This window comes from Orycteropus afer, unplaced genomic scaffold (assembly GCF_000298275.1).
Source record: "Orycteropus afer afer isolate SDZICR_OR568_19922 unplaced genomic scaffold, OryAfe1.0 scaffold00027, whole genome shotgun sequence".
NCBI classification, from domain to species: Eukaryota; Metazoa; Chordata; class Mammalia; order Tubulidentata; family Orycteropodidae; genus Orycteropus; species Orycteropus afer.
This window is the reverse complement of record NW_006921614.1, coordinates 18,462,746-18,486,611: the sequence shown is the minus strand read 5'-3', so window position 1 is coordinate 18,486,611 and position 23,866 is coordinate 18,462,746. Positions and strand designations below refer to the sequence as shown.

The 23,866-nt window shown below is 41.6% G+C and overlaps 1 protein-coding gene across 1 annotated transcript; it reads left to right on the top strand.

The window, feature by feature from the left end:
- The first annotated feature begins 7,884 nt into the window (after positions 1 to 7,884).
- On the top strand, positions 7,885 to 23,119 carry IRF4 (interferon regulatory factor 4). The gene is made up of 8 exons (XM_007935378.1): positions 7,885 to 8,100; positions 9,387 to 9,573; positions 10,521 to 10,609; positions 11,319 to 11,460; positions 13,385 to 13,492; positions 16,481 to 16,834; positions 20,537 to 20,649; positions 22,976 to 23,119. The coding sequence occupies exons 1-8, from the start codon at positions 7,885 to 7,887 to the stop codon at positions 23,117 to 23,119; spliced, it is 1,353 nt and encodes a 450-aa protein (XP_007933569.1).
- Positions 23,120 to 23,866: the final 747 nt, after the last annotated feature.

Sequence of the window (23,866 nt, the reverse complement as noted above, 5' to 3'; positions counted from 1 at the left end):
ATAGATTTGATGCATTGAACACCAGTGACCGAAAGCCAGATGAATTGTGGGAAGATATCAAGAACATTATCCATGAAGAAAGCAAGAGATCACTAGTTATATAGAAAGTATAAAAATTCAGAGAGAAGGAAAGTGTTATGAGAGAACTTCTTAGAGTATTGGCAGGCAGAAGAGACAAACAGGGAACAGTTGTTTATAAACAAAGGCAAATGAGACAACATGAGGTATGGAATGTCATCATTACCTTAGTGTCTTTGACTTTGTGACCTTTTTGTTACATCATTGATTAAAATAAAGTCATAGTTATCTAGTGTAACTATAACAGAACTACCCCAAGTGGATGGCTTTAGTGAACAGAAATTTATTTTCTCACAGTTGAGGAGGTTAGAAGTCTGAATTCAGGGTGCCAACTCCAGGGGAAGGCTTTCTCTCTTTGTCAGCTCTGTGGAAAAGTCCTTGTCTTTTTGAGCTTCACCTCCTGAGCTATCTTTAGGTGCTTGTCATCTCTATCTTCACCCATCTCTGCTTCTCTCATTTGCTTTTTTAATCTCTTATGTATCTCAAAAAAGACTGATTTAAGATACATCCTATACTATTTTGTATCATGAGCATAATAAAGACAACCCATTCCCAAATGGGATTATAACCATAGACATAGAGGTTAGGATTTACAATACATACACATTATTGGGGAAAACAATTCAATCCATAATATTCCACCCTTTGTTCCCCCAAAATTCCCAAATGTCTTATATCAACTCCAAGTCTAAAATCTCATCTTTTGGATCATCTAAATCAAATATGGGTAAGACTTCAGGTATATTCCAACCTGGGGCAAAATTTCTCTTCATCTATGAACCTGTAAAATCTAGATTAAAAGTTATCTGTTTCTAAAATACAATGGTGGAACAGGTACAAAATAGACATATCCTTCTAGAAATGGGAGAAATTGGACAGAAAGGAAGGATAACAGGACCAAGCAAGTCCAAAACCCAGCAGAACACATTACATTAGCTCCCAAAACTTGAAAACAATCTTCTGTTCTCTGAGACCATCTAGGCAATGGCCTTGCCCTCCAGACTGCATGTTGGCTACAGACTCTGCATTCTAAATGAAGGTTTCTTGGTCCTGGGATTCAGCTCTACCTTCCATGGCTAATATTATGGCAGCTCTGCTGCCTTCTGCCCCATTCTCCTAGTCCATCTAAGTGGTAACCCCACCCCCTCGATCCCAACAGGCCTCATGCTTCTGTCCCTTGGACAAAGCAACCTCACTCTCTCAGCTTTTGGCAGTGACCTCATCCCCCTGGCATACCTTAACAGCAACCTCATGCTCCAGAACTGAGCTGGCAAAGATCCAACTCTTTGAAACCCAAGTGGCTGTGGCCCCACTCTTTGAGATCTAGGAGAACATGTTTCCACCTTTTGAAAGCATGATAGTCCTGCTTCCCATGCTCTTTCCAATAGTTCTACTGATCTCTGAGCTGCTTCAAAGATGGTCTTTTATTTTTATGGAGGACAACAGATATAGCTTCTTTGGCCTGTTTCCTGCCTGTAGAATTCCAAGAGGCAGAGTGTTCTTTCCTTTAATTCTTTCTCTGCCTCCTTTAGTCTGAGCTGATGAGTTTTCTGCTGTGATAGTTAATTAGACCCATCATCATAGGTGCAATCTTTTTAACATAATATTGTGTAGGCACATCATTGGTGAGCGTTCTAAGTCACCATATCTTTAGTACAATGGAATTTTCTAAATCTTTAAGTTTTGTTTTCATTTTGCACAGTTCACTTTTACGTCCATTTCTTTCCTGTCCCATTTTACTATAAGTGGCAAGGAGACACCATGTGGCCCCTTTAAGATCTTGCTTAGAAATCTCAGCCAGATATCGAAGTTCATCACTTACAAGTTCTACCTTCCACCAGACATTTGAACATAATTCAAACAAATCCTTTGCTACTGCATAAAAAGTACCACCCTTCCTCCACTGTCTAACCACATCTTCATCATTTTATTTTAAAGGTCCACCAGAAGCCTATCTAATATCCACATTCTGTTGCTCACATCATATATATTCTCTAAGATGATAGGGACTTTGTCTATAGCTCTCCTCCCTTCTGAGCCCTCACCAGAATTGCCTTTGAAGTCCATAATTCTACCAATGGTCTCTTCAAGGCAATCTAGGTTTTTACTATTAAGCACCTTAAAATTCTTCCAGCCTCTACCCATTACACAATTCCAAAACCACTTCCACATTTTAGATATTTTTTAGAGCAGCTCCCCACTCCCCTGGTACCAAATTCTGTCTTAGTGATGCTATAACAGAAATACTACAAGGGGATGGCTTTAACAAACGGAAGTTTATTTTCTCACAGTTTAAAAGGTAAGAAGTCTGAATTCCGGGTTCTTGCTCTAGGGGAAGACTTTTCTCTATGTATTATTACTGGAGGAAGATCCTTGTCTTTTTGAGCTTCTGCTCCGGAGCAATCTTCATGTGGCTTAGCATCTGTCTTCACCTATCTCTGTTTCTTTCACTTGCTTGTTTAATCTCTTCTATATGCTGAAAGAGATTGTCATAAAACATACCTTAAGCTAATCCTGTCTCATCAAGATAACAAAGACATAATTCCTAAATGGGATTATATTCACAGATATAGAGTTTAGGATTCACAACATATTTTTTTTAGGGATATAATTCAATTCATAATCAATAACAAGTCTAATTTCATATAATCTTAAAAATAGGTTATATTCTGAACCTAGAAAAAAGACATGAATATTAATTCTGTGGCCTAAAAGAATTTGCATACAGATCCTGAACAAGCTGCATTCTGGGAACGCTAAATACTCTAGCTATGTAATGTTCTTTCATTTAATAAACTTAGCATTTTTTCAAATTAAATTAGGAAATTATATATATATTGATATTAAAAAAATCCAGCTTTTTGTGTCATCTTGATATTAATAGAGAATTTATAACTTTACAAAGAAAAATTCAACTCAATTCCTTAAACCTTGGTGTGAACAAGAGCATTTAAAGTATAATTTTATTTTCAGAGTATTCTATCCCAACTCTTCCTGTGCCTTCCCCTATATAAGCAGCTCATAAGCTCATTTTTTAGACAGTTAAATATTTGAAAATAGCAGCTGAGAAGCAGCAGTCAATTTCCTCCAATTTACTCAAAATGAATATAGCTTTGTGCAAAAGAATGAAGTGAAGATAAGTAGTCAGGTCAGTGGTTTTTAAAAAAATGTATCTTTTCTCATTCTGAATTTACAATAACCAAAAAGGCCACTGGAGTGTCATTAACTGTTCAGAGTTAGAGCTGAAAGGAGAAAACATAATTATTTAGGGTTGGAAGCTCCCAACCTTTACTTGTAGAAGAGGAGAATGAAGTCAGGGAAGACTGAGTCCTACCTAAGTTGACTTAACAGTGAATGCCAGAGTTGTAGTTGAAACACCATCTCCCAACTGCCAGTCCTGCCATCAGCAGTGGATTATAAAATATTCAGTTCAATGGGCAGCCAAATGATTTTTACATAAGGAGAAAAACCTTATCAGAGCTGTGCTATCGGGTGTGCCATTTTAACCTCAGCAAACCTCTCTGACTTTCTCTCTCTCTCTCATTTTATCTGGACAGTTGGGCTGAATACTGCCTGCCTTATCTGCCAGGCAGATTTGTATTAGACATCAAATGAGATAAAGTCTGCGAAATTTACTCATCATTGAAGTGATTTTTTATTATGTAAGTAATAAGAGTCTTGCTTTGTTGAACACTCCGTGTGCCAGTCATTGTGTGAAGTATCATTTCATTGTCAACACACCCCTAGGAGGCAGGGACCATCATAACTCTTCCTGTGCAGAGGAGGTAAAACTCTAGTTACATAAGTCACCCAAGGTCCAACAGATTTGATCCCAAACCTGAGCATTTAAGCACTAATAATAGCAACTTCCTGCCATATGAAGATGTGATGGTCAATGGTAGTAATTAGCACTGCATACACATATAGCCAGAAAGCATCAAATGACATATTCAGGAACTACATAATTATTTAATTTTTATGAGTTACATAATAACAAACAAAAAAAAAAACAATTTTAGCATTTTCTGATACTTTACAAGTAAACTTTTTCAAGAATATTGTTACATTGCTTTTAAGAAATTTTAGCTCCTCTCTCTTTTAAAGAACGAATTAATGAGAAACTAGTGTCATATAAAAGAAGGTTTCAATTATTTATTTTTTATGTGTCTAGTATGGGATTTCTAAGATATTTTTCTTGAATGTGAATGTATAATTCAAAAAGATTGATCTTTAAAACATTAAATTTAGGTAAGATTCAGTTTTTCTTACATCTCTTTATGATAAATGTGAATTGGAAATTGAAATATTCCATTCAGATGAGGCTCCATCAACACACAGAATGTCAACATCTGAGCAGTTCAGTAAAATAAATAACCTCCTCATAGAACTTGATAATTAGCCTTCATTTGGAAGAACATACAGTTGACTGATTTCCTATTTGTTTTCATTTTTCAACAAGTTGTGTCATTTGAAGATAAATATACATGTAGTCTTTTTCTGAGGAATACTTTGATTTTCTCAAGTCTGAGTGTTTGTGGGGGGGAGCTTCAACGTTAAGAACTGTTTTGTCATTTTCAGTTTCAACTGTGAATAAGATGAATTTGATGAGCAATTGGCATGATCTTCCTGGTTACTTCCTTCCCACCCCCCGGAATAGTAAGGCACAAAGAATTTTAGTGGTTAAAATATTGTATTTGTTGCATTCACCTTATCATACAAAACAAAAAGAATCATTTCTTGTAGTGGATCAATATAACAAATGAGTAAGCCAGAAGATGGCGTTGAAGATTAGCAATCACATTTCAGAATAAGGTAGCCTTGTGCAGTCTCACAAAGTTTCCTACAATGACTGCTCCAGGTCAGAGGGTGGGGATAAGTGATGAAAATGTCAAACTGATTAAACTTGGTGTGGATCACACGTATTTGAAGGTGCAAAAAAAAACTTCTAATGTGCCATTTTTTAGTTTAGCTATCCCTTTCTGTCTGGTCTGTTTATGAACAGTTTGTGAAAAAGTCATTCATTTTTCATACGAAGCATAGCATGAAGGCATTGATCTTTGCTTTGTTCCCTGATCTGTCCCAAGTGCCTACAACACTTCTGGACAAGAAGTGGTGCTCAAAAAGTATTTGTTGAAGGAATGAATCTTCAAAAAGAAAAGAAAGAAAGAAAAACAGGTTGTGGATAGAATTTTGTTTTGAACACAACTGTGTTGTTTATTGCAAAGCCTCTGATAATGGAAAACTTACTTGGGTCAAATAAAAATATGACATCCTGTTGATTTCTGAGAAGGTCTATTAGTTGTAGGAAAACATGCCTCTTTGTGCCTCACTGCTGATTTGGTTGTAGCACAAGCTAGTTTCCTTGGGAAGAGACATTGACTCAATATATAAGATAAAAAGAAAAACTGAGAAATAAGTGAAATCAAAAGGTTTTCAGAAGTTGCAAGCTGACCTGGGGTGGTGGTGATCTAAAATCATATAGAAACCCATGATCTGACAGTTTACCTGAAAATACTAAGTAAGTAAACATGCTCAAAACATCCAAGATCGGCTTTCATGGTCCTCAAATGAGTATTACAGAGTGAAAGTTCAGTTGGTGGTGATGAAGAGTTATTTTTATATTAAGGACATGTTAGAAAAAGAGATAAAATCCTACATCTACTTAATATTATTCCTATTTTTGACATTTGTACTCCAACAACATACTGCTTTCTCCCAGGTTGAGCTTAAAACTCTGTCATTTAAAGGTGAACCAAAATACACGGGGGTGATTTAGGACTTGAATACTTCGGGACCATTCCCAACACTTCCATGTTTCTATAATTGAAACTTTGGGGGGCTACGCGTTGTCTGAGTCACGTCAATTCACTAATTTAATAGATGCAAAGAACGTAAGGATTTCTAAGTATGTAGGCACAGTATTTGAACCACAGTTTATATGTTCAAGGGATTTGGGCCATTTCCTTTTTTCTTTTCAAACACTGCGAGGTTTCTTAAACACCTCAGAGATGACTATAATGCGCCAAGCCACCCCACCCCCCGCCTCCAACTCCAACACACACATACACACACACATACACACACATACTTTCGATATGGACAAGTTCTCGTCTTCGGTAAGTGCTCTGCAAAAGCACCTTCTAGATCCACTCTCTAGCCCCCCGGAGTCAGATTTCCGCTCATACACGTCCCTCCCACCCCACTACTTCCCGCCCTCGTCACGTTGCTGCGGTCGTGGTAGCTGTGATTAGTTGTTTAAGGGCCTTCCGGGCAGGTCCTGGGCAGAGGTGTGCTCCTTGCCTAGCGCCTAGTCTTTCGCTGGAAGAGGTACCGCGGCCAGCCCTAGCCGGAGCCCTGGAGCCTGAGGGTCTCGGAGGTCGCCGGAGTGCCCCCAGCGCTGAGTGGCTGCACCTCTCCTCCTGGACTAGCCTGGTCCCTTGCAGCGCCCCCCTGGGGCGAGGTCGCCGCGCCCCGCCCCGGCCCGCCCCCTCCGCCTCAACGCGGCTATCAAGCGCTATAAAGTTCCTCTTTCCCACCTCAACCCCACAGTTTCACCACTTGAACTTGGGACCAGACGCCACCCTCAGCTCCGAGCCGGGAGCGAGGTAAGGCCCAGGGTCCGGATGGGATGCGAGGTCGGCTCTGGCACCTGGCGGGCTCGGGAACAGGAAGGAAGACGCCCCCAGAGCTTCATTCCAGGGGGGAGAGCAGGGAAACCGAGGGCACCGGTCCCTTTAGGACCCTGACTCCCGCCGGGTCTGCGACAGGTCCAGGGAGAACCTATACTCCTCCGGGCACGTGGGGCACAGCCTGGCCGGGGAGATCCCACTTCAAGCAGTGGGGAGATGCTGCTAACGGGACTTTTCGGCCTCGGAGTGGCCGAGGCTGGGCTACTCGACGACCCACACGCAGCGACAGGCATTCCTGGGATGGAAGCCCGGACCTCTCGGCTCCGACTCTAGGTTCTTTCCCCAGCGTCTCTTTCTGCCAGTCCCACCTCGCTGCAGCTGCCAGCGCGTGGCCTCCGGGCGTGGCGGAGGGGCGTTCCATGTTCGCGCGGCCTGGAGCCACTCTGCCTTGCCGCCTCCTCCCAAGCTCTGACCCTGGCCTAGCCTCCTCCGTACCTTCCTGCCTTAGCGCTCCTTGCCGAGCCCGGCTCTCCCATGGCAACCCCCACACTGTCCCACCAGATCATCTAGAGCTAGCGAAGGCCAGGGCTCTTCTTGGGCAAAGGAAACGGAGACGCGGGGTGCCGCGCCTCCGGGACGCCCTGCTACGGGCTGGCGGGTACGAGGCGGGCCTCGCGTGTCAAGTGCTCCGTGCTCGAGAACCCTACGCAACTGAGAGTGGGCCGGGATGGGAAACTGGGAGGAAGGTGACAGTGGTTCCACAATGGCCTAGGAGAGAGCAAGGAGGTGTGGGAAGAAGTGCGTGTGCGGAGGGAGTGCAGGTGTCAGAGTGGCAGCATCAGGCCTAGGCAGAGTGCGCCAAGATAACATCTCTGTGTACGCTGGCACCCAGGGTCAAGAGACACCCCAGATTGCAAGGGTCAAAGTGGGGGTGACTTCACAGAGGGAGGCTCATTCCGGGGCGGCCGGACAGTGAGCTCCGGGGAAACGCGTCTGCCCACGAAGGGACTTTCCTTTAAGTTCGTGGACAACGCCAGGTTCGCCGTGCGCCTGGCAGCCCCGGCGACGCGCAGACCTCGTGGTCGTCGGCCGCGGGCTTGGGATGGCGCGGCGGCGGGACCCAGTCGCTCCTCTTGCCTGCAGCCGGAGATAGAACACAGCGGAGCCGCGGCGGGGCATGAACTTGGAAGGCAGCGGCCGTGGTGGCGAGTTCGGCATGAGTTCCGTGAGCTGTGGTAACGGGAAACTCCGCCAGTGGCTGATAGACCAGATCGACAGCGGCAAGTACCCGGGGCTGGTGTGGGAGAACGAGGAGAAGAGCATCTTCCGTATCCCCTGGAAGCACGCGGGCAAGCAGGACTACAACCGCGAGGAGGACGCCGCGCTCTTCAAGGTCATCAGCGCACCCGAGCCCACACCCGGGGCTGAGGGGGGGCAGGGGATGGTGAAGAGACCAGCTGATCCCCAACCCTGCTCCGGGACAGTTCTCGGAGGGACCGGTAACACGCCGGACAGATTGGGTGGGTGAGTCCCAAAGGTGTAGGCGCCCTCGGGGAGCCTCATGTAGAGATGACCGTGGCCGTGGGAGAGGGAGAGGAAGTTGCAGCTTCTCAGGTGATTGTACCAACGGGTTCGGGTTCCCACCAGAGCCTAAGCGGAGAGCAGTGCCCAGGGAGTCAGAGCGCTCCAGAAACTGGGAACTTTGGGGGCTTACCTGGGGAGAAAGTAGGTCTGAGGGCTTTGCCCAAAGGTTCCTGGTGGGTTTTTTTTTTTTTTTTTTTTTTTAACCCTGGATTTCTCTGTTTCCATTGGCCCTCGGACTCTGTCTTTCCACCTTTTCTGATCCCTCTCTGCTTCTGTACATCACTGTGCGTTTTTCTGTCTCTTTCTGTGAGCACCATGGATGTGCTCCAGTCTGTCTCTTTTCCTCTCTTTCACTGTCTTTGTGTCATTTTCTTTGTTTTAGTGTTTTTCTCTCTGGATATCTCTCTCTCTCCCTCTCCCTTTTTCTGCTCTAGTTTGCTCTCTTTCTCTATCATTTTAGCTCTCATTGGGTTCTTCTCTCTGTGTCCCTGTATATCTCTGTATTTCTGTCTGACTTTCTCTTTTTCTGAGTCTCTCTGGACATTCTTCTGAGTCTCAGTCTCTCTCTGTGTTTGGGCCTCTCTGTGGCTCTTTCTCTGGACTGTTTTCTGTGTGTCTCTCAGGGCAGTTTGCCTAGTGAAGTGTGCATTAGGGCCCGGCTGTCTGTGGGCAGAGCAGGGGAAGGGGACTTCCTCAGGGAATTTGCTCTCAGATACCTCAGAACTTCTGACCGTCTGGATGACTCTGTGGGTAGCTGCACACCCCCACATCTCTGTCTGTAGTTCTAGTCAAACCCACTTCAAATTTTGGGTGGGTTGAACCCATTCCAAGGGTTCTCAACATCTCATCCTACTTTTTATAAAAGCCACTTTTTCATGCCCAGAGAATGTTCAAACCACCATGGATCCTTCACTCAGCAGTGATAGGGTCCAAAGTGAAATATTCTTTACCTATGAGACATCTGGTGTCTTTTTGTCCTGAATATTGAGAAAGTTTCAATCTAAGCACCATTATTTACTTTATAAAATAGAATTTGAAGATTTTTTTTCCAAGATCTATATTTTAACTTTTTTTCTCTTCATTCTTTCCTGTCAGGCTTGGGCACTATTTAAAGGAAAGTTCCGAGAAGGCATTGATAAGCCAGACCCTCCTACCTGGAAGACACGTTTGCGATGTGCTTTGAACAAGAGCAATGATTTTGAGGAATTGGTTGAGAGGAGCCAACTGGATATCTCAGATCCATACAAAGTCTACAGAATTGTTCCTGAGGGAGCCAAAAAAGGTAGGGCTTCCTAAATAACTTGAATTTGGGTCACAGTATATGCAACATGAGCCTTGTAAAACCTTAAAATCATTCTGGGGCTCCCCTTCCTTCCTTCCTTCCTTCCTTCCTTCCTTCCTTCCTTCCTTCCTTCCTTCCTTCCTTCTTTCCTTTCTTTCTTTTGCCTGCCTGCCTGCCTGCCTCCTGTTTCATATTCAGGCTCTGCAGGTGCATCATTCATTTTCTCTGGATCATAAGTTAAAATTCTCATGGCATTCATGTAGGATAATTTCTCAAGCTCCAGGGTCTCTCTACCCCTGTATGTGTGTGTGTGCATGTGTGTGTGCTTGCACATGCACTTTCCACTTAGTTCTATTAAGATATAAACTAAATTACCAACAAAAAATGGAAAGCTTTTTGGAAGCTTTACTTATCTACCAGTCTTTCATGGTTAACCATGTGTAGAAGGTGAGTGTGCATTCCTGTACTGTTACTTTTTATAGTAATTAACATATCAAATTTTAGAGTGTGGAGTTATCAGTGAGGGCTTATTAAAATTGATTCCTAGACTTGTCTTTCCAATATCCTGCCACTGTATCTTGAGAGCAGAGCCCAGGAATCTGCATTCTAAAGAAGCCACATAGATGGCCCTGAGGCTGCTCCATGGGCCTCACAGAAAATCCCTGCTCTGGCAGTTCACAAGGTGGAGTTCTGTGGGTCCCAAAAAAATGAACCCACACATCTGTTTCTTTAACTCTACCTGGCCTACAAAGTCAGATCTCAGGGAAATAATTTAAGGGCATGAACAAGTACTTGCCCAGGGCAACTGCTGAAGACTTCATTTGTCAATACTGTATTATGCACTCTAGGAATTAAAGTCTCAGGTATTTATTTCTCCAAGATTTGACTTTTAATCATTTCAGTTCCTTTTTTCATACTGTACCATTTCCTTTTTCCCAACCATTCAGGGGCAAAGCAGCTCACCTTGGAGGACCCCCAGATGGCCATGAGCCACTCATACACCATGGCAGCTCCTTATCCTTCACTACCGTCTCAGGTACAGCAGAGGGCACGGTGCTTCTGGGGTGGGGGCCAGTTGTTCAGTGGCCCCCACAGTCAGGAATGAACAAACACAAACACCAATGACACTTGTTTTTTACTGTAATGTACAAAAGGTAGTGAAACAGACCAAAAAAAAAAAAAAAAAATCCTTGGTTATTGAATAAATATCTCTTTCCAAATAGTTTTAAATAGGGTATAGCTGGGTATGCCTGCCTGTTAGCAAACCCTTTTGTACTGATTCTAAAATCTGGGAAACAGACCTTTTGTCAAAGCCTGAAATTTTGGAAGTAGTGCTTTATCATGTGAAACCACAGGGCAGCTGACCTCTCCAGACTGTTCTGATGTGAATTACAGCTCTGTTTCATTTCACTTTGGTGAGTAAAAGAAGGCAATTTTTCCTGCAGTAATTTTGGTGCCAGATTTAACCATATGACAAAGCTTTACTTAAATCATTACCCTTCAACAGTGTCTCAATTGTACTTTTTGATACTCTGTGGTTGGTTTCCACCTAGTGTGATGAGCAACTCACTCTGAAGTCTTTTCAGATGGTAAAATTATTTTGACTGCCAACTAAATAAGAGACCCTTCTGAGGAATTTGGAAGGATATAAAAAAATCTCAATCTTCCTCAATGCCAACAAATGGTTGTTACTTGCTGAATAGGTTTCTTTTCACCTTAGTTCCTACTTCATATTCCATTGACAGGTTCATAACTACATGATGCCACCTCATGACCGAAGCTGGAGGGAGTATGTCCCAGATCAGCCACACCCAGAAATCCCCTACCAATGTCCTGTGACATTTGGGCCCCGCAGCCATCACTGGCAAGGCCCCACGTGTGAAAATGGTAAGGAGTTTGCTGGGTCTAGTTTCTGGGACTCCTCAGCTGCTACTGGTACCATGAGGCCATGATCTCTCCTCATCTGTCTTTCTAGCCATAACATTGCTCATTCGCCTTCTCGAAGGCAGATAGGAAAGGTTCACCTGTCAGAAAAGGGATAGTAAGGGCCCCTAGAGAAAGGAAACTAATGAGCACCTACTATGTTCTAGGATCAATGCTGGGCACTGTCCTGCATGTGATCTTATGTAAATAGCACAGAGATGGTCCCAGAGAGCTAAAAGTTACCAGTTTTTTTATAGAAAGAACTAAAGCTTGTAGAATGCAAGTAATTTGCCCAAAGTTTTTTTGCCCAGGGACATATTGGGGCCAGCGCTCAATTCCAGCTTTCCTAACCCCAAAGCCAAACCTTCCTCTTAAGACAGGAGATGTCAAGGTGGTTGTTTATATATATATTTTTTAATTATCTGATTAATAGGCTAACATTTTTAACCCTACCTGAATTATCTTATATTTTAGTTTTAATCTTAGGCAAAAGGTAGTGAATTTTGGCTAGCTTCCTTCCTGGATTGTTCATCAATGCTGACAGAGGGCCATGTACTCTCAGTAGTTTCCATTTTATGCTGAAGCCCTACTTCTGTGAGAATATTAGATTACTGAGATAGTACATTTCTCTTGAACAAAGATGACATGCCCACTGTAGTTCTTAGTATCAGAGGTAATAAGAAGGGAATGAATAAACACCAGAAGAAAACATGTCTCCATAAGGTGCCAAGTGCTAGTGTTGGGTCCCAAAGAGACTTGCTCATTCTGGATTAGATGTGATCTCATGCCCATAAGGAGTTTCCGAGACATCAAATGAAATCTCTCAGCAGAAGCTAATTATCTAAGTGTAGAGAAATTTCACAAGGTGAGTTTAATGTAGCAAAACACAAGTTTTTAGGACTTTAAGTTAGTTATTTAAATAGAAATACTGAACATATCAACACATTGACACTATACATATATATACTCTAGGAATATTTGTTCCTTAACAATTTGGCCAGTTTCACTTTTTATGAATGAAGAATGTTTAGTTCATTCTTGGTTTATAGCATTTTGTATGAGTGGTTTTTTTTTTTTTTTTTTTAATTGAGTAGTATAATTACAAAAAGCTCAGAATTCAATATTTTTTAGCTTTTCAAGAATGATTTGCAACAAAGGTTGATTTTCTGTATCATAGTAAAGGAGTTAGCTAACATTAACCTCACTTCTGAAATTCAGACCTGTATCCCACATACCTGGCTCTATTGAACTGTAAAGAGGCAAAATTTAGAATTGTCCAAACAGATGGAACAGACAGAAATTGTCTTGAAGTATGGCTAACACTAAATGTAATGCCAGCAAAATAGGTTCTGTTGCATATTCCTTCTCTATTCATCTTTAATGCAGCAAACACTTATTGAAGGTTTACTATACACCAGTTACTGTACTAGCAAGAGTTATGGTCCAGTTTTCTCCTAAGCCCACAAATAGTAAGCCGAGTAAATGTGGACTAGATATTTTATTTTAAAATCCAACATGATACTTCACAACTCTGCTCTGCACATGCTGTGTGCACAGGGGCAAGTTTTGTCATCTCTTTAAGCCTGCATTTCCTTAGTTATCAATGAAGAAGGCAGAGCTCTAGGTTCCTTCCAAAGCAAGCATTCTGTGAAACAGTTCACTCCTCCTTAAGTCTTTCTCTAAACAGGAATGAATCCTGCCCTTGCCTCACAAAAGTGTGCCATGAAGTTAATGAGCTTTGGAGTGTGGTGGGCCCTCAGGGCAGGTGGACGGGACACATGCAGGTGTGTGTCCACATTAGGTGTGCACATCAGCGCAGGGTCAGGCAGCCTTATCATGTTTTGGGCTCTCCATTAAGACATCATTTGATTTTTATTTGCAAATACAGGTTGCCAGGTAACAGGAACCTTTTATGCTTGTGCCCCACCTGAGTCCCAGGCCCCTGGAATCCCCATAGAGCCAAGCATAAGGTCTGCTGAAGCCTTGGCGCTCTCAGGTGAGTGCCGCACCCCAAGTCTACACACCTACAGGAGACTGCCTGTGCCCTTTACCCTTAAGGCATCTTCAGGCAGGTCTGGTGGGATGTCCTTGGGCATAGTAACACTGGGAAATGGGCACCCTGAGTTCTGTGGGAGTCTTTGGATCCATCTGGTAAGGTGTCCCTCAGCATAGTGACACTAGGCAGTGAACACTTGCTTTCCTGACTGTTGTCTTTGAGGAGGTGTGTTAACCTCCTGATGACCCACAGGGGTGAATAAGGAGCAACACACACCAGTCAGAAGACAGCTATGATTCTGATGCAATTACAAACACTGGTTTGAATTGAATCTCTTCAAATTCTCTGTTGGCATTCATCAGAATTCCCAGAACATGCAAACATTGCAGTTTCATTTAGCAAGGTTCTGTATTTAGTGAGACCTAGGAGCTCTGGTAGCATAGTGCCTAAGGCACTTGACTGCTCACCAGAAGGCTGGCGGTTCAAACCCACCAGCCACTCCTCGGAAGGAAGGTTGGGCAATCCTACTTCCGTAGTGATACTGCCTCGGAAACCCAAGGAGGGGTCACTATGAGTCGAGGCCAACTCGACGGCAAACAACAACAACAACAACAACAATTGTATTCCCAAGGCGCTCTGGTGGCACAGTGCCTAAGGTGTTTAACTGCTAAGCAGAAGGTTGGAGGTTCAGACCCAATAACCACTACATGGAAGGAACACAGGCAATCTACTTCCATAAAGATTTGCCACCTCGGAAAACCAATGGGGGTCTCTATGAGTTGGAATTGACTCAATGGCTGTGGGTTTGGTTTTGTTTTATTTTTCTGATTGCACTCCCAGATAGTATGGCATACACTCAGCCAACCCTCTCACAATGTAGTTCAATTTCTTAGAAAAGCATAGGGCTTCTTGTTTTAAAAGTTGATCATCCTTCTAGACTTAACTATAAGTAAGTCTTCCTTCTCTGCTTCCTGGAGATGTTAGTTCTGGCTCTAACTCTTTGTGGCATTTACATGTCTAATAGTAACAGGCATCTGGTCTCCCCCTGAACTTTGATAACTCTTGTAAATGAATATGGATTCAATCTGATTTTAAAAATCTGTTTCTAAAAACATACAAGTACCACAGAGATATGAACCTATTTTAAATGAAGTTGTTTTCAGATTGCCTTCCGAGGAAAGGTATCTCAAGATGTATTACGTATATTTGACATATTAAGTATGTTAGATAATATTATGCATATTTAAAAAGGGGATTTGCACATTATATTAAAAATGAATAGCTTAAGTTTAGAATTCTCACCATGCTGCTACCCTCTTTAAAAATCAGTGATAGAAAACATAAACCTAAAGGTTTCAGAGAGACAAGAGTTGTCAGTGCTCAGGTTGCTCACAGAAGGGCAGGAGTTGTACTTTTCAATTCTTTCTAATTCAAAATTCATAACTGAGCCTCATTGCCTTTTTTTTTTTTTTTAATGCTGTTCATGTATGACTGAGATTGCCTTTGGGGAGGAGATAGAGCAGTAGGCTTGTGTTTGTTTCTAGAAACTTTAAAACCCTTTTCTTGAGTAGCTAGGACTTGCGTGGGTGGCCAAAGAGTAGGAAATAAACAGCTATATATAACATTGTGGCCTCATGATTTCTGGTGACATTAAATGAAATGAAACCTGCTCTGAGAATCACCTCGAATGGCCAACACCCACTCCATCCGTGAATGCCACCTGAGCCCCCCCCCCCCGGGAGTATGTTCATAGCAGCCGAGCCAAGAGGAGAATTGAGACAAAGATGTGGGTTGTTTAACTCTCAAAACCTGCCATTGAAGAATAAGAGGGTTTTGTGGGTCTTTTTACTTTTTGACTTGAGCACACTTATTAGAGAACTGCAATTCCCATTCACATTTAAATCCCATGCCATTATGGATGAGTAGTGAAGCTATATGTACTGCCTATTTGCAGTTCAGTTAAGAAGCCCTTTACAAACCTAGCTTTGGCTTTTCAATGTGAGTGATATTTTAAAGAAGTTTCTTAAATAAATAAAGTTTTTATAAATGAATTAATCTTATTTAAAATTTTAGAAAGCACCAGTTTTCAAACTTGGGCACAAAGCTTAGTTGGATTTCAATACTTTATATATAAACTGTTGGCTCTCAGAATATTTTTCTCATTGATTCTTTTCTTCCTAGAAGAATTAATTTTATTATGAAAATGGTGTATGTGTAGAAAATGAATTTAAAAATCAGAAAAACAAAACTGAAAAATAAAAATACCACATTTTCACCACAGTTAAGACCTTAGTACATATCCTTCCTGAACTTTCACTGTGCATACCTACAGATATATATTTTTTACCCAAATGATACCATATTCATATTTTAGGGTAGTTTCAGATACATAGACATACTTGTTTTTTTCTGAAATACCATTATATTCTTTTTGCTAGTAGAACCCAAACATAGAGTTTACTTCCTCCAAAATTGAAATTCATTGCCATGATAATGATGACTTCTTTCAGTGCTACATGTATTACACTGAAGAAGAATTTTAGACATCAATGCTGTCATGACTATCATCAAAAATCTAGAAAGTTCTGAAATGATGAAGTGAGCTCCTCAGTGCTCCTCTCTAATACAAATGAAACATATTTTGCAGAAATTTAATGAAAGATACACACCCCCTCAAAAAAGAAAATGGTCCATGACCATATAAGTTAGGAAAATACTGTGTTAGACAAAACTAAATAGATTTATTTATTGTGGGACTTCTGTAAGTGTTAATACCCTCACAGTGTGAATCCCCAAGAGAGAGAGATGGAGGCATGCAGCATTTCCCAAGCTTGTTTGGTCATGGAACTTTTTATTTCTTCACAAAGCATCATGTGATGCTAGTGTTCTACAAAGTCCATTTTGTCTGGTAACATTGGTCAGCCTTATAATGGGGATCAAATGCTTCTGTTTCTGTTAATACTAACTTGGAAAGCTCTCTGTCAATAGATTGCCGGCTTCACATCTGCTTGTACTACCGGGAAATCCTGGTGAAGGAGCTAACCACTTCAAGCCCTGAAGGCTGCAGAATCTCCCATGGGCACACCTACGATGCCAGCAACCTGGATCAGGTTCTCTTCCCCTATCCAGAAGACAGTGGCCAGAGGAAAAACATCGAGAAACTGCTGAGCCATCTGGAAAGGGGTGTGGTCCTCTGGATGGCCCCTGATGGGCTATATGCTAAAAGACTTTGCCAGAGCAGGATCTACTGGGATGGGCCCCTGGCCCTGTGCAGCGACCGGCCCAACAAGCTGGAGAGAGATCAGACCTGCAAGCTGTTTGATACACAGCAGTTCCTATCAGGTAATGAACCTAATTGCCTTTTACAATTGAGTACCCCAACACTTGTTAAGCTTAGAGAGAAAATTGTTGCTTTTGTTCTTCTTGTTGTTGTTATGTGTTGTCGAGTAGGACCTGACTCATAGCGACCCCTCTTGGGTTGCCGAGGCAGTATTACTACGAAAGTAGATTGCCCAACCTTCCTCCCGAGAAGTGGCTGGTGGGTCAAATCTTCTTCGACTCATGGTGACCTGATGTGTAACAGAATGAAACGTTGCCCAGTCCTTAGGCTGTCTTCATGATCATTGGTACATTTGAATCCACTGTTTTGGCTACTGTGTCAGTCCATATCATTGAGGCTTTCCCTCCTTTGCACTGACTTCCTACTTTATCAAACATTATGTTCTTTTCTATTGGTCTTTCCTGATGATGTGTCCAAAGTAAGCAAGCAAAAATCTTACCATTCTTGCTTCTGAGGAACATTCTGGTTGTGTTTCTTTTAACACTGATTTATTTGTTCACACTCTGGCAGTCCACAATATAGTCAGGACTCTTCGCCAACATCACAATTCAAATGTATTCATTCTTTTGTCTTACATTTTCATTTTTCAGCTTTTACATGCATGTGGGGTGATTGAAAAGACCATGGTTTGGGTCAGAGAGAATGGAGGTGGTTAAGGCATGCCTGCTACCCGGCAGATATCTTCTATCAACTTCTGAGCTCTGTGATCTCAGAACAAGTTTCCTTTCTGGTTCTTCTCTCTCAGCTACTGCATCCTCCTGCTGGCTCCCTCCGTTGGCAGTGTTGGGATTAGACATCCAGATGAGAACACTCAGATGAACTACTTTCCAGAATGGCTTTGTAAAGTTCTGGTTTTCAACAAATTAAAAAAATAAATAAAAAATACTCACTGCCATCGAGTCAAATCTGACTCATAGCGACCCATCCTTGGGTTTCTGAAGTGGTATCTCTATGGAAGTAGATTGCCCAGTCTTCCTTCTGAGGAGTGGCTGGTGGGTTTGAACTGCCAGCCTTCTGGTTACCAGTCAAATCAACAATATGACCTCAGAAAGTGTATCTTTTGATGTTTAGGATATTTTATGGTTCCTAGAAAAGTAGGGAGTTCTGGTAGCATAGTGCCTAAAGTACTTGACTGCTAACCAGAAGGCTGGCAGTTCAAACTCCTCAGAAGGAAGATGGGGCAATCTACTTCCATAGTGATACCGCCTCAGCAACCCAAGGAGGGGTCGCTATGAGTAGGGTCCGACTTGAAGGCACATAACAACAACAACAGAAAAGTAGTAAAAGGTTAGAGGTATATTATTACCATTCTTAGTTATGAGATGTGTCACCCTTATGCAAATGTCTTATAACTCATGGAACCAACAAGAGAGTGTATTGAATTGATTTTGCAGAGGGGTAGTTATAAGATTGCTTTGAGGCATCTGTATGATTAAAGTGTTTCTAATCATTTTCCAGAACCAGTAAATTTTGTTTTCCCAGTTTTCACTTCATGGCAATTAAATTAGCCCTGGGCAGGCTTTTGTAAATACACTGAGTGTATCATTTTTGAGGCTTAATCCAGAGTCTTGATATAGTTGTCTAGATATCAGAGACATTTTTAGGGATGAAAAGTCAGTTCCATCAGCCAACTGCTAGTTCTTCCTTTGCCTTATCCTTTATCTCTTCTCCTATGAGGCCCTCCTTTAAAAACACTTATGGTCTTTGGTTTCTCAGGTGCCTTCACCTTCACTGAAGGTGATTCTGGAGTTAATTTGTTTAAAATAAAAACATCAAGAATCTCTGTGCTTTGGCACTGTTAACATTCACTCAGCCTTTTAGGCTTAAGATGCCGAAATTTACTAAAGCTCATCCAAATTCTCTTTTGATGCTCTAAACACATCCTGAGATGACTGAACTCCTACCCAGGTGGAATAGAGGAAGAAAGAGTGAATCTGGGTTCCTAAGACAGCTCTGTGGTGAAGGCTGGGTCCCAAGAGCTCTTCATTCTGTGATGGAGCATCTCAGACAGCTGCTGGGAGCATTCCACTGGTCTTGGTGGGAGTATGGCTGGTGGACGCGAGGGGCTTAAGAAAGACCTAGGAGCAGTAGGTGCCCTGTGTGTGCCTCTGATTAGCTTGTGGAGGCTGGGAGGTCTCACACCACAGGGAAGGTGTCTGCATTTCAGAATGATTTCCCCAGACAATGGGTCTCTGTGTCTTGGGACTCAGGGCTTTAGTGGAGACATCCCAGGAAAATGACTTGCTTCTCTGAGTTTCTCTTATTATACTTGAGGAAGATCTGATCTTCCAATTCTAACTGTACATTTTTATCAGGTGTATTTTGAGTCAGCTATATGGCTTGAGAGAAATGGTGCAGGCAAGAGGGAGCAGAGGCAATGTGCACCTTGTGAGCCTCCTCGGCTGCCAAGTCACCTGCTGAGACTTTAATGTTTATCTTTGAGCAAGAGGTGTCATGTCTTCTTTTCCTCCCTCTGCAACCTTTACCTTGAAGTGTTCACTGAGGTTCAAGGAGGACCCTGTGAACTTGAAAGTGTGTAGACCAGCTTCTGGATGATTAAGAATTGTCCCTGAATGTCCCTGCTCTCCACTCTGATCAGCTTGTATGGGAATGGCCTCAGATCAGAGTAGTGTGGACGCAGTTCACATATTCTGATGAAGTTTGATTCAAACTCTGGAAGAAATAAGGAAATCAAATATTCAAGTGAGTTAGCTAGAAAATTTATTTCAGTTGGAGAGGACGGTGGAAATCTTTGCTATCTACCCATTCAGGATTTGCAGACTACTAGGGACAGCCCCAGAAGGCTTCGCCCGAGAGTGCATATCTGATGAAGATATGTGCACTGATGTTTTGCAGAAGCTTTCATAGCTAGCTACTTTGTAAGCTCTTTCTTTTGGGGACATGACATTTTACTCTGCACAAAGAGCAGAAAGAGTTAGAGGCATTAGAATCATCTTGATTGTGGGTGAGGGGATACTGGGTCAGCATAATGGCTGAGCACTTCTCTCCCCAGCAGTGTTCCCATCTCTGTTACATGTCCCTAGGGTTGGGGCACTGGCTGTGGGATGGACATTGCCACAAAAGTAGGGGCCAGCAATGCCTCCTCACTGTCCTTCTCATCTCAAACCATATTTCTGTCCCAGAAGATGGGTGAAAAGTCCATTCAGAATTAAACAGTTTGAGCCTGGTGCCCTGTGGGACACAGCTGGCAATAACTGTTCTCACTTATCAGGTTAATGTAGAGCATTCTTTGTAGTACTCCGAGTCTCACAGATGCCTGCTGTAGCACATCCTGGAACCTGGATTATGTGGGCTCAGTGGTTTTGCATGGGGTTTTTAAATCCTAGGACATGTCCTAAAATTCTGACTTTTTTTAAATGAAATTTAAATTGTACTTTTACCTTGACTTGATAACATTTATAGTTCTTTTTCTCCCTCTTTCACTCCATTCTGCTATCTTTTTCATCCTCCTGGGTCTAATGCTACAAAGCAGTGTTTTTAATCTTTTGGTCACATTGACTTTTAAGAGTCAAATGAAACATGAACCTATACATGCAGTTTTGTACCTCACTTTCAGGGAAATAAAAAGTGCATACTCTATTAGTCTTCAGAATCCATAGTAAGGTCTTGTTTTCAACTATCAACTGGTGTGTTCAACAGTGAGGGATTTCTGAGTGTGACTTTCTTCTTGTGGGTTTCCTCAGAGCTGCAAGCATTTGCTCATCATGGCCGCGCCCTCCCAAGGTTCCAGGTGACTCTGTGCTTTGGTGAGGAGTTCCCAGACCCTCAAAGGCAGAGGAAGCTCATCACTGCTCACGTAAGTGTCCCTTAACATTTATGTTCCTCCTTAACTAAGAGCAGAGGCCCATTGAGAGAAGTCCAGAGTGTAAAGTAAATGTCACATAACCTGGAAAACCAGCCTAACACTTAAAAGAGTGTGCAAGAAAGCATGGTGGGGCCAACTGTGCAAGTAACTTCACATAGAACACTTTCCCCTTCTCTACTGTGAGACACCAGCTTATTGCGGAACCTGGAAGGGACTGAGCACTCACTGTCCCATCCTTTCATACTTTTTTATGGAATTGTCATATTCCCACTTGATGAGGATTTAAAAGGATTGATGCTCAAAATTGCCCTTGAAATTCTCCTGTTGAATATTGCTTTCAAAATGCAGCCTAGCTAACTGTTGTATGATGAAGAAATATTTCCCATTTGGGAGGCTGTTCACTTTTGTATTTTGTATATCCTCTCCATTTCCCAATTCCTCTTTTCTTTCTGAATTTCTAGAAAGTATTTAATTATTAGAAACCACAAATTCATTATTTGGATGAGGCTAAATCTTTCAAGGAATTCAAGTTTACCAAACCACCATAATGTTCTCTAAAATGGTTTAACAGGGGTTCCTCTATGGCAAATAAACATATATATGTTTTTTTCATAAAAAGAAAAGAGGTTTATATAAAGAACATTTATTATTAATTCACCATAGAAAACAGTCTTGAATACCTCAGAATTTTAGATTTGAAAACTACACTGATGCTTATATAACCTTTAAGAATTAATGAGCACTAACCTTTAAGAGTTAGTGAGCAGTAATAGGGTAAAGACTACACAAGATTATGTCAAAAATTCAGCTCAGATTTTAGTTGATAATATTTCTTATGGAAAACTGAAACAAAACCCTCTCTATTCTTGAATATACAATCTCCTCCACTTCCTGATTGTGTAGGAGAAAAAAACCTAACAAATAAACAAAAATATAATCTCATAGACTTTAGAGTTTACTCATGAATGCTTTCCAGTATATCTAGTTGTTAACTATATGAGATTGTTAAGTGACTAAATGAATTTGGCATTGATAAATGTCATTTAAGAAGTTCGTGATAAAATCCTACATCAACCTAATGTTTAGGGTATTTTTTGGACACAGTAGCTGTCCTCTATGTTAGGCAAGGATGGGTTCCCCACGCAACCCAAAAACTATACCTGCTGCCATCAAGTCGATTCCAACTCATAGAGACCCTTTAAGACAGAGCAGAACTGTCCCAAAGGGTTTCCAAGACTGTGAATCTTTGCAGAAGCAAACTGCCTTATCTTTCTCCCAAGAAGCTGGTGGGTTCAAACTGCTAACCTTTTGGTTAGCAGCCAAATGCTGTAACTACTAAGCCACCAGAGGTCCTTCTGCCCAGGCAAGACTCCCCTGAAAATGTATATATTTACACCCATGAGTTACCACTCTTTTTTAAATTTGGATTTAACTCATTTCAGATACTAAAAATTCTAAGTGAATGAGTGATACTGAAAGGCTTGATATTTATAGTAATCGATTGACTTGGAATACTGACATTTAGTTTTCTAAACTCACTAACTCACTGCCATCAAGTTGATTCCAACTCATAGCAACCCCCATTGGGTTTCTGAGGCTATAAATCTTTGTGGAAGTAGATTGCCCTACTTTCATTTCACAGAGCAACTGGTGGGTTGGAACTGCTAACCCTCTGGTTACAGCCAAATGATTTATCCCCTACACCAGCATGGTGTGAACTTAGGACAAACTGAAAGGTGGATGATTTTTTGGTGAATGTGGTCTACACTGATAACGAGACTACATAAATTTGGGCTTAGTTACTTTCTCTCTATCCATAATTGCAGTTTTATTGTCATGTCATTTTGCTTCTTTCTTTGGTTAAGAAATGTAGATTATTTGGTTCATGTAGGAATCTTCATGTAGTCTTCAGGATGAGCCCTACATCCTCATCGAATGCAATTGAGAAAAAAAAAAAAATTAATTGGCCAAAATTACCCTGAATTTTACCCCAGACTTTCTTTTAACTTGATCATTTTACCTGAGTCAGTTCAATCTTAAATATAAATTTCAAGTGATAGTTGATTTAAAAGTCTTGTCTTTATTTTAATCTCAAATGAAACAAAATTAGATTCTGTGTAAAGTTTACTCTACAGAAGGACTAACAAAAAATTAGTTCTTTAGGTGGCACCAAGTATGAAGTACTTTGATGTGTTATAACATACAACTTTGTACTCACCTTTACTGTATCTTTAAGTACTGAGAGCTATTTTGATAAGCTGATTGCAAGATATTAAAAAGAATGTCTCAGTAATGTCTTTTAAAATCTCTTATTAAGGTTGAACCTCTACTAGCCAGACAACTATTTTATTTTGCTCAACAAAACAGTGGACATTTCCTGAGGGGCTATGACTTACCTGAACACATCAGCGGTCCAGAGGATTATCACAGATCCATCCGTCACTCTTCCATTCAAGAATGAAATATATCAAGAGAAGTGATTTTTCCTTACTTGTAAATATATGACTTATGGCAAGAACAACTGATTGACCCCCCTCTTTTTCTTTTGTGGCACTTGGAAATGGGGGCTTCAGGTCATCAATTGAGGAGAATCTCAGCAAGAATATGTCTAAAAATCAGATGCATCTGATTGACAATGAGCTTATTATTCCAGAAGGAGTGGTGGTCTTCTAGCTCTGACAGCTGGATGATGTCAGTCTTCTGTAGATTGCCACCATTGGTGTTAACTGTGAACATTGACCAAACACTGTGTTTACATTTATGTATATGCTTTCTGTAATTCGATGTTGGTTCTTTCTTGGTGGGGACTGAGAAAACTTGAGTTTCAGTATTGACTCCTCACTGGAAGTAGCGTACCATTTCTCAGGGAAGTAGATTATAAATTTGAGGCTATTCTGCTCATAAAAGAAATTTACTAATATATGTAGAAGCTGTAGTTCTTGTGGAAAATCCTTGCTGATAGAAGGAAATGGAATCATTTGACCAAACCACATTGGGCCAAGAGACTGGCCTATTTTCCCCCTACTCTGCCCAGTGGATCTCAGCCAGGATGGGGCCCCTTCCCCTCTCACACTGTCTGACATTTGCTTTTTCTCCTTAAGCTCCCTGGAAGCCAGTTGGTATCCTCTGTTGCCAAAAAGCATTAGGGTTACCCTTGGGTGGGATATTTTTGTTGGTCCTATAACGTAGTAATTACTGGTTCAAAAAA

Bases quoted from the DNA above. Each gene is read 5' to 3' on its own strand.
- IRF4 (XM_007935378.1), top strand. From the start codon at position 7,885: ATGAACTTGGAAGGCAGCGGCCGTGGTGGCGAGTTCGGCATGAGTTCC. The intron at 10,610-11,318 runs GTACAGCAGAGG...TTCCATTGACAG, and splicing joins ATCCTTCACTACCGTCTCAG to GTTCATAACTACATGATGCC. The intron at 20,650-22,975 runs GTAAGTGTCCCT...TCTCTTATTAAG, and splicing joins GGAAGCTCATCACTGCTCAC to GTTGAACCTCTACTAGCCAG.